General features: G+C 34.2%; 1 protein-coding gene across 1 annotated transcript; it reads left to right on the forward strand.

The window, feature by feature from the left end:
* Positions 1 to 1,147: 1,147 nt before the first annotated feature.
* On the forward strand, positions 1,148 to 11,751 carry Jhbp2 (Juvenile hormone binding protein 2). The gene is made up of 6 exons (XM_053745805.1): positions 1,148 to 1,376; positions 6,931 to 7,049; positions 7,845 to 7,966; positions 9,275 to 9,408; positions 10,168 to 10,317; positions 10,703 to 11,751. Exons 1-6 carry the CDS (start codon positions 1,310 to 1,312, stop codon positions 10,852 to 10,854), a joined length of 744 nt encoding a protein of 247 aa, XP_053601780.1. The 5' UTR covers positions 1,148 to 1,309; the 3' UTR covers positions 10,855 to 11,751.
* Positions 11,752 to 12,027: the final 276 nt, after the last annotated feature.

Consider the following 12,027-nt stretch of genomic DNA (forward strand, 5'->3'; position numbering starts at 1 on the left):
CAACGTGTGACAAAAAAATCGTGAGCGTTGATCGTTGGGAACCGATCATAATGCATAATAAATAATAATATACAAAAATGCATTGTCATGGAAACTGAAGCAATATGGAAAATATAGACGCTGTACTCATAAAAATATAAGTACACAGAGAGTATATATTTAATTTCGACTTCTGCTTGTCCAAGCAGAATTAGCTGAACATTAAATTGCAGGGTGTGATTACAGATAGGAGGGACATATAAAGCGCCATGTGGAGACAAATAAGTGGGGAGCGGACTTTGGACTCCGACGATCTCAGGAAGGAACTGGGAAAACTGGGAAAACGCTTTAAGAGAGACAGGTGAATCTAAAACCTTGAAATAACTAAAATCCCTAGGCCCAGGATTATGACTCTAAATAAGCTTTGGGATCGAATTCTCCGACAACACGATCAAAGATCGATCGAAATAAAAAAGCCTGCATTGAAACCGGTAGCTAACGGTGTACCGATAACGGATTACCTTTCGGTATTGTGTCGTATTATACTATATAGCCTTTTGAATTCCGTATCAATACTAAATAATTTAAAATATTGTAGTAGCTAGCACCTTATACATTACATTTATTCGTTATATATACATATATACATATATTCGTGCTAGTACATTATATTTATTCGTAAAAAAAAATCGTTACTACTAGCATATTAAAAAATATATATAATATATATAAATAATATTATCTCTCAGTAGCACAACTTACTTAAAACTTTTAATGACCAATTTATATATAATAAAAAAAAATTGAAATAACATCAACACCCCAAAGTATTTGACTTCTACGAGATTTTTATATATTTTTTTTTATTTTAATAAATTAATTAAATATAATAAATTAATTATATAAATAAATAATTATTGCACTTTACTTTTTGTTCGTTAAAATTATATTTTTAAGGTATGTAATCTTCAAGTTTGGTACTTATTTAATATATATTACGTTCCTACATTTACATTTCAGTTTTTCCTGAAGGTTGACGTGTAAAATTTGAATAAATAATTACGTATCTACGCAATTTAATTTTCCTTGAAAACTCTATGGAATTTTTAGACCACAAAGTCCTTAAAGTTGGCTTGAAAAATATTTAGCAGCCCACGGATCGTATAGAAAGGAGCGTACGCATCCGACAAGCTGCAGACGGAACCATTGCTTCGGCCGTAGCAGTGCATGGCACACGCTTGCCGGTTCCTTTTTTAAAATTGTCTATGGTGTTTAAAAAATATAACTCTAAAACATTTAAATAAAAAAACGCGCTGTTATTAGTTTCAAAATGGAGAAATATTGTGTGTTCTTTTTTATTTTGGCGGCAGTGTTCGCGCCCGGCTCTTCAAACTCACGTAAGTAAACCTTAGAAGAAAGTTGATAGACTGGTGTCTTATTTGTGTCATTTATTTCTCTTGGGCAAAGAAACATTGCTATATATTACACGGTTAAGTGATGACAATTAATAAAACTAATTATCATGCGTAGAAAACTGCATTAGAACAACAACGGTTAATTTACAAATGGTTAATTAAGGAATCAAAACATTGAAGTTAACTGATTTATATTTTAACACAAAATAATTAACTAATATAGTAGTCCTTGCTGGTGATTAGTTAATAGTTCTAGGCTTATTATAAAAACCAATTTGTGAGCAAAAAATTAAATTACAGACGTTACTGGGAAAATTTAAATAAAATAAGTAAAAATGAAGATTTAAATACCAAAAAATAAGCTACACTAGTATGTTCTATTTTATAACACATTAGAAGCTTAGTAAGCTGATGATACGTGTTGCTTTGAAATTTATTTATCATTGTACTTACTTTTCTCAAATCCATCATACACAGGTAATTTTCTTAGCATGGTCTAAAATAAATCTAGATCTCGATGCCATTTTTATAAACCCAATAAGTATTGTGAAAGTTCCAGCGACGCTTTCACTTGTTTTTTGTTACTTTTGCGCGTCTCTTTCAGGTGGAATACATTTTTGTAAACATACAATGTGCAGGTAATGGGAATTATAAACGAAACAAACATCATTATATCATTAACAATATATTAGCTTATCTGGCATTAAATTGTTTTGTAAGAAGATGCAGTAAAAAAATTAAACTGGACTATTTTTGAAATAGTCATAGATTTTGTTAAGTAAATTTAATTTTTTTTTTGTTGTTTATAATAATCGTGGTTGTATTTGAGACTAACACCGAGAGTAACACCGCAAATCGCGAGGTCAACGTAAAGAAAACCATTTTGTTTGTTTAATAAATGTGTCCCTCATTTATGAACCAACATAAGGTCTGGATGGATGTTTCCTTATTATTGAATTAAGCCTTATTCCTTATAATTGAGCCTCAATTGGGAAATTTGGTGCAGTCCCGTAACCGTGGATTATCACATAGGTACTATATGTAATCTGTGGCATTGATATAATTATCTATTTCCCAAGGGAGCAAACAAATCTCAAAGTCGTATTTATTATTTCTACTGGTTTATTGTGTAAATTTGCAACTGCAGAAACTGTATATGTATAATAACCTAAATTTCCAAGAGTTACAGCATTTGCAGCTCTGATTAATATGAGGCCTCCCTCTGGTACAAATGTGTGTCATTCTCGCTTCGACTGCATCGGAATGGGTTTCGTTGCCAAAGACAATTAAATCATCGTAACAGATTATGATACTCATCTCGTAAATTACTGTCTAGAAAAGACAAAGGCGTAAATTGTGTCCCATTTCCTCACCCGGCCACAACGTGAAAGAAAATCATGACGTTATGAAATATAAAAAATATTTTCTCCCCAAACCTTCATCAAAATATACGAATTAAGGATCAACTGATATAACCTTTGTATGCCATTAAAATATTCTATCACATGATTGGATAAAATTAGTGATTAATTTTAATTTCACTTACATAAAGAAAACATTTAGAAATTCAAGTGACAACCCTACCATGTTTATTACATAAAGCGTAAGTACGGAAGAGCGAGAAAGAGAAATGCGTCTTGCAATGTAACAGTTAATAATTTGTAGTAGTTGACGCTATGTATTACAACATTTGTTGGTATTTTAGAACTTAGTAGTGAAAAGTCGACCTTATTTTTTATTTCCTTCTCTTTTATTTTCGTAGGTTTCGTAGTAGGAAGATCGTGCATAGAGGTGCAGCGTTTCCCCATAGCTCCTTAATGTGATATATAGCCAATTTAAACGTTCTTGTGCGACACAACAAGAAATTAATATATCACTAACTACCCCGCCCCGACACTTCGCATGGATCTATTATAAGCATACATATGGATAGATAGATAGCGGAAAGCGACTTTGTATTATACATAATACATGGAATAAAAATAAATAAGCCAAAAGCGAAAAATACAAAAGTTTATAAAATGCGAGTATTTTTTAAATCACACTCATTTTCTTTGCATATCGTGCAATTCTTTCTGAACCTAACTGAAAATCATTCTAAGCTTACGCAACAAAACAGGATGGCATGAATTCTTGGTAAAACTTTAAACGACATATCGTGCCTATGTGGCCAAAAAGTGGAGGGCCAATGACGAGATGGTCAGATGACTTTAAGGCTTTTGACAAGCAATGGAGGAAAAGGCCAATAACAAGGACACGTGGAAGAAATTAGGGGAGGCTTTTGCCCCGCAGTGGGATATAATTAGCTAGAAAAAAAAGTGTCTGTGCAAGAAAAATCCTTGTCAGTGTAAGAAAATCAAAGGCTCCAATTACATCTCTCAATTAAACAGAGGCAGTAAGATCACGCAATGATAATCTAGTATTGCGGTCAAGATCCTAGGTGAATTACTTCTGTCTTTGTGATAAGTATTCACTTACATGCTAATTATGTGTCCTAATAAGGGATCTTAATTTGTTATTAGAAACAAGTACACAGTCTGAATAAGGCCACACATTAATTCCAGTTGTTTTGTGTTCACGATATACACAAAACATATCATTTGCTGTGAAATTATGAAAAGACTCGATAAGATCGTTTATAAGACTTGACAAAACTTAGATAAACGAAAAGAGTTTCGAGTGAACCGTTTCGCAAGATACCATCATTTGCGGACAAGGGCTGCCCCCGAGGGCGATCACCCCGCAGGTGTCAAGTGACCAGTCCAGTCCACAGGACCACACGACACGTCACAAGGATCAAGTTTTATTTTAAGACCGTTTACACAGAATAAGTGAATGAGCCGTCAACTCGTTCTGGTCACCAACCTTTCCCATCACATATTAGAAATGAATTACCCGCTCCAAAAACGCATATTAAATATTTTCTAAAGGTTTTCTTTCCCTTGGAATCTCGGAAGACTAGCAAATAGTTATGGATTGCACTTTTCTACTTTTTATACGTGCCCATAACAAGAAATATTTTTTTATATTTCTTAATTGTCAAACCAAAATAATACTTAAAAGTTAATATTATACAACAATTTCTACTAGGAACTTAGGTTTATTGTTTTATTTACGATTCGTGACGTACGTACCGTATTTATGATACTTATCAATAGGAAACCTAGGCCGGAATGATGATCAATAAAGCATTGACATCGTAACATTGCTAACGGGATTTCGCAAACCATTTCATTTATTTCTTTGATCGGCAAAAATAATAACGGCAGAGATACCGACTACATAACAATCTATTTATTTTATTTAGAATTAACTACTCGTATAACCACGAGCGCGGTGAAACATCTAGAGTCAGCTTCGTGGCCACGCTACGTGTGAAATTTTAAATTTACATTATTAAATTTAATATTGCACCCAAAGTCAAAATAATGCATTTTTGTAATTTACGTTTTTGAACTAACAACGTGGCGTTAATTTTTTGTTGATCACTAGAGTGGTTGCTCGGGGCTTTATTCTAGTGAAGTCTTTAGGAAAAGGTAGCCTATGTTTGACCTAGGGTCGGAGTTTAACCAGTAGGACTGATTTTGATTCTATACCTTTCATATAAAATAATTGTAGTGTCCGCGAACGTGTAACAGACATATATGTCAGAGCCTCGAATTAGATAGTACGGAAGCGGATGAACGCACGGGAAAAAAACGGGTTTATAGATATTTTAAACATATAAATATTGAATAACCCACGCTACCTTTGAGAATATGGTTATAGATATAGCAAAGGTAGTTAGCCTATTGTATTCACTCGAAACCGTCAACCATGGATGTGACGATGAGAACCGTTATCTATTGGTGACTTGCATACGAATGACTACCGAAACTAAGGCTGCCACAGACAGCCAATTATGAGCTAAAAAATTTAATTCAAAAATTGTTGTTGAAAAGTCTTTATTTCACCACAGTGAAAATTTACAATTTATCCCAAAAAATAATCACTTTGTAAATCTAACTTATTATTATTGGTGTCATCAAATACATACAATACAAGGTTCGATTGGCAGAGAGTGCCTTATGGCATTGAAGTCTATAGTATTGTTAACTTTATTAATTGTGAAATAAAGTTTAAGTAAATACAATACATCTTTTTACCTGTTTGTTAATTTCAGCTTTCTAAATTCCTATTGTTTTAAAAAGTTATTTTATTTACTTCGGAAGAATTTATACACTTAAGTAAATTTTAAGATAGCCACAGCCCTAAGATTTGAGCCGGTAACAGCTGACCAATCTACATACTTGTTGACCGACTTCGGTCGTGACATGAATTAAAACAGTTAGGTATCTGGTCCAAGAGTATAATTAGAATATTATGATTTACATAATCTGCTACAAAGTAAACACATATATAAAAAAGGTATTATGACATGTTAACACAATTGAATAATCAAGTCGGCCCAGCAGAAGCTGTTTTTGATTTTGTGATAAACAGAAGAAAACTATTGTGGCGCCTCCGTTGTCCAGTATGTCCAGACCACGTCCAGACAAATTATAAAAAACAGCCAATATAGTGTAAACAGTTAGGTACCAACCAGCGTATTACTATATAGTGGTCGTTAATCGTGAAGGATGAATCCTGAAAATATTTTTAAAAATTCTAGCTACGAATATGACACATTGATAAATCCTTATCTTGTGTGGAAAATTTCATCGAGATTTTGTTCATTTGATCGACTTCAGTTGATTTTGCATAGAGAAACAATAAAAGTCCTCATATTTGTAAAAACATCCACCTACACGATCACGATATTTGTTTATGTTCTGTTTATAATGAATAATGAAAAAAAATAGGAAAATAGATAATGTACCTAACTGGAAATATTCAAAGGCGTAGCACATCCTGGAAAATTTATGTACTGTTCACAGAGTACTGTTACACGGAAATCTGAAATTTTACATTTCCGCCCAAACACTTAAATCGATTTAATGAGTTACACTTATGCAACGGAATTTTTATTTGTGATTTTCGTCGTGGTGGAATATTAACACAGTTCACAAAATAAAAACAGCAGGCACAAATATCTAAAATCATTTTGAGAAGTATGTTGCGCCGCTTCTTTACCTGCGATTTGGAAGTCGGCAGTAGTCTTAGTTTAAGAATGTTTTTTGACATCAATAAGTGGTGTAGGTATATCGTCCTAATATAATTATTGTATATCATCCTAATTATAACATGAATAATGATATTTTGATTTATTTTTAATTTTCGATTATTTCAGTCCCCCTATGCACTTACAGTTCACGTCTCCCACACTCTCCAAGAAATAAATAATAATAATAAATAAATAAATATATTAGGACAAATCACACTGATTGAACTAGCTCCAAAGCTAGCCCTAAAACCAAATACAATTCTACATACCAAATTTCAAAGCCCAGTAGTTTCAGTTCTACTATGCTTTTTCTTTCAGTAATTACTTTAGCTTTATTTATAATAAGCAACGGTGATTATTGATGATATAACATGATTTTGATATATGTTGCAGACATGTTCGGCGGGAGATGTTCCCGCCGGGACCCCAACGTGGACGGGTGCCTGCTCCGCAGCTTCAACAGCCTCATCGAGTACCTGAAAGGCGGAGCACCAGAGCTCGGAATTGAAGAGGTAACGTCATTCTTTATTTATTAAGGTGCTTTGTCGCATTAGTCATTAGCCATCATTATTATTCTTTTCGATTTTTTATTAAATTCTTTTGTTTCTTAGTGAAAAGTAAAAAAAAATATTTTAACAGATTAAGTACGCCACTTTATATCAAGATTTTTTCTAGTTCTTTGTTTTTATAATCAAAATCGACCACAATCCACCGGTTTAAACATGATAGCGTTACAAACAGAGCTTTGCATTTGTTTTAAAATTTCTAAAGAAGTATCACTACATACCTCGTATAAAACAAAGTCGCTTCTCGCTGTCTGTCTCTATGTACGCTTCGATCTTTGTAAACTACGCAACAGATTTTGAAATAGATAGAGTGAACAAGAGGAAAGTTTAGGTATAAAATGTATTCTGGTTTTACCCGAGCGAAGCCGGGACGGCACACTAGCAGATAATAAAATAAAAATGCGTATTTAATTTAGCACGGAAGGTCCTTGACATGGCCAAATTTCGTAATACCCGGAATGTCTATTTTTATTTGAAGATCAATCTTAGCTAATACTTAGTTATCAAAATATTAAAATTAAGCGGACATGGAGTTCAAGGGAATTTCCCACAAAAATATTCCATTATTTCGTACGTGTATTTTGGCAAGCATTTTTTTCTATTAAGTGTTTTTTTGTGTGGAGCGTGGAGATAGTTGAAATGATGGAGAGTGGCAAAGGGTTAATTTTGTCGCGGGCCGATCCCCGGCAGCTGCTAGTTATTAGAAAAACTTTAATTAACAATATATTTTTTTAATTCCAGTCAGAGCCTATAGTAATAGATGAGCTGTCGATAGCCCTGGGCGGGGGACCTGATGGTTACCGAGCTACCTTCAAAGACATCCACGCCACAGGAGCCTCCAATATGACCATCACTAACGTCAGGTCAGTGGAAGATTCTAGATAACAGTCATCGACGATTATACCTCACTAAATTTTCTACATGTAGACGACATGCAGAAAAGAGGATTTCGACCAACATCAGATTTTTGATCACGCATGATTCTTCATGATTTAGATTTGATCTAAAGACCAAAAATATAGATATATATATTTTTTACCAGCACTATTAGATAAAAAAATTGTATGAAACAATAATGATAAGCCCTTCTAGCATGATAGGGACCAACACTTCAAATGAGTCTCTTTCAGCATTTATTCTTAGCAGTGGTACTTTCGAAATACCAGTAGTTTGTAGCTTGTGAGAAATTACTATTTAATATAAAAATTGACGTGAAAAAGTGCCTGTAAGGTCTAATTACTGCCAAATCAAATCATTTATATTTGATTTGACCCCTAAAATTACTTTTACTGTCAGTATTTCTCAATTAATCGTTGTTTTGCTGTAGAGTTTCTTACATGACTTGGAGAACAAAAATATATCTAAGATTATTGTCAAATACCTAAGTATTATTTCCATATTCATAACCTTCATTTGAATCACACGTGCCTGACACAAAAGCTGTACCTATTGCGATTAAAGTTATGATAGAAGAATTCTTTCTTGCAGTAATATATTCTGCACACGTTTAGGAAGTATGAGTGATGGCGATGACACACAGTTTCTTTATACCGATATTTACGACCAGGGTCAAACAGACAAACACACAACTCGCTATTGACCACGAACATTTACTCAAAACAAATAAATTTACAACCACAATACTTCCTTGTTTGTGTTCGAATTATTGTTTGGTTTTTATAAAATAATATTTATTAACCGACCAAATATTTTGTAAGATTTGACCAAAAATTGTTAATTTTTTTAATTCACGATTTGACGTGAAACTTGATTATATACCGATACTTTTCTTTATGCCAAATTGTTTGACGCAACATTCAGATGTGCTCGTATATTTAAATCGCCCTCTTCACAAGCGAAGCAATTTTTGTATTTTTCTCGACTCATCGTGGGAAATTGCATCTAAACCAAAAGCACACATTGAAAAGCCTTTGTCATTGTGTATATTTTATACTGCAAGTCCCAAGAGAGCTACAGCTACTGGTGACAACTCTAAGTCATGAGGATACCACTATAATAATGATGATTATACAATAATAACAACCACAGTTACAATTTGATAAAGTCAGATCATAAAAAATGTCTTATACATTAAAAATAAAATAAGATTACCAAAATTGTATTATTACACAAGATAATTATAATGTGTGAGAATTATGTTTGGTACGCAGGTCGGACCTGGAGAGCCACCAGTTCCAGCTGACGCTACTGGGGCCGCACATCAGCGCGCGCGCGCGCTACCGCTCCTCCGGCGTGCTGCTCCTAGTGCGCGCTTCGGGCGGCGGCGACTACTGGGGCGAATATGGTAGGTAGCGTCATCATCAATATTGAATATCAGCCCACTTCTAGTCTCCGTTTTTTGCACCACCTCATATATCCTTTGCCAGTCTTACCCACAGTTTTTCTGTAAGCCAAATGATATCTGATGTTATTGTTGCCAAATTATTTTCTAGTTTCTATCGTAAGAGTTGTCTCTCTCTCTCTGACGTAGTGCTACGAACTAATGGTAATACCTACATAAGATACCTACGTATAACAATTGTAGTGTACTTAGTTACCTCTAATGCAATCCAGTGGAAGTATTGTACTTATGTAAGTATTTTACCACCGTTACCATCAAAGATAAAAATTACAAATAGAAAGTAATAGGAAGAAATAATTATGAAGTGGAGAAGGATTATGAAAGCTAACCCAAGGCTCTATTGTGTTTTATGTCTGGAAGCCTATCGGAAAAACATTTGTATAAGAGAAAGGAAAAAGGAAAATTAAACAAAACAACAAATATTTCTGGTTTTGGCTGATACCTCAACATAAGCCATCACCAGAAATATTTGGCCAATAGCTTTATAATCCGTATAAAAACTCGGATCCACTCATCATCAATCATTCACTCTCCATGTGGATGCAAGCCCAAACAGCCTTCTCTCTGTTATTGCTGGCAACATGGATGGACGGGACAATACTTAAATAATGGACCCAGATTTATTAAATAAGTTGCTGACATGCAATAAAACATTATTAGTTAGTTAATTTATTTATCAATAAATTTCTAAATGTCTCGCAGACGGTGTGAAGGCGAAAGTTTACTTCCGCGGGACGCCATACTCGCGCGGAGGCCGCACATACCTCAAGCTGCAGCAGCTGAAGCTGGACTTCTCCGTCAAGGACATACAGATGGGCGTCGAGAACCTGCATAATAGCAACTCTGTATTACGTAAGGCGCTTTTTGGTTTCCTAATGTTCGTTCCAGATCAGCAATCCCATCCAGAGCTCCGACCGGTAGTCGACTTGAGTCTGTGCCCTCATCATCATGCTCTACACACTGTGTGAGGGGTCTCGTTGTCGACAAACAATAATTCTAGATGAATAAATGAAAGATGAGTTCAAAACGTCCTGAGGCTTGAGATTCTCGCAATACCGTTTCTACAAATGACAGTCACCATATTCTGATGTTGCTAGACTTTTTCTTTTTCCTTGCTATTTAGATAATCATTACCTTATCTTACATCACTCAATAATCTTGGTAAATTGGATTCGCCGAGTAGACACGCTAAGAATAACAACATACCTAAGTACATCATATCACTTTCCCTGTACAGAGGCGGCACTAAACCTGTTCATCAACACGAACGCTCAGGAGCTGCTGAAGGAGATGAAGCCCGACCTGAAAAAAGACCTGGCTGAGAAGATGTCCCGCTTCCTCGACCACATCCTCGAGAAGATTCCTTACGACGACTGGATCGTGGACTAGAACCTACATCAGTAGACAATAGGGAACCGGACTCAATTTTTATTTGATGCCTCTTGAATCACATCGATTACCAAAAAAATTCCCAATATATAAATAAAGATTCACATTACCCGTGCTAATTGTACATTTTTATGACATAATCGACAGGAAACGGACCTTACATACATTTATGTGGACAAAGTTTAAATATACTTTCTACTGAGAAGTAGAAAGACGATTAAAGGTCCTTTCAATGTGTTTTATCATATTTTTATAATATTAATGCAAATTTTAATAAGTCCTGTACCTTATTCGGTCTTCTATTAGTCGTTGACACTTAGGAGTACCGTTTTGTATATAATTCCTGCATTATTTAGGTATCAATATGTAATACTTAATACTTTGTGAAATAATGAACTAGTTGTAGGCGTCTACTTGGTTAAGTGTTTTTTTTCTCCTTGACTAAGGACGATTTGAGTAAGTTATTATATTTGACATAATGTTTTCAATGCGTTTCTTATCGAAATGTAAAAAGCAAATTCGAATTTGTAGTAACGAACTTGGATATATCGATGCGCTTTATCACTACTTGTGCTATGTACACGTCGAAATGATCTATGGGTGAGACAGTAGTATGAGAGTTAGTCCCTGTCACTAACTTAATTGTGACTAACTTAATTGTGAGAAATCTCTTATGTACAAAGTACAAAAGTAAAAAATAAGTGAATACATGAAACCAGTGAATGTATTTATGACATAATTAATCTGCCTATCGTATTATATTAGTGAACTATTTAGATATAAGTAATTTATTTATCACTGAAGTTGGGAACTATTTTATGTAATGAATTTTTTGAAGTCTTTATACAAACAATAAAGATTCAGTATTTGTCGCAATAATTTTTCGATCAACAACCAATCCTATTTGCTTTTTGTATATTACGTATCCATTATAATAGGTACATGTGCCGACCTTCAGGCTTACTCTCGAATCACAATCCCAATATACGATCCCAATCTCAATGCAAGAAACGTCATTTGGCACTCTTGAATTTAACACTAGCGCCACATTGGTGCGGATATTGAGTGAACTAAATTTCATTGGGATTGAGTTTTCAAACTTTCAATCTCACTCAATATCAATTGAAAAATCTATTTATTGCAAATATTATTATATTATTTTTGTAAGTTAGT

This window comes from Plodia interpunctella, chromosome 5, assembly GCF_027563975.2.
Source record: "Plodia interpunctella isolate USDA-ARS_2022_Savannah chromosome 5, ilPloInte3.2, whole genome shotgun sequence".
Classification (NCBI taxonomy): Eukaryota; Metazoa; Arthropoda; class Insecta; order Lepidoptera; family Pyralidae; genus Plodia; species Plodia interpunctella.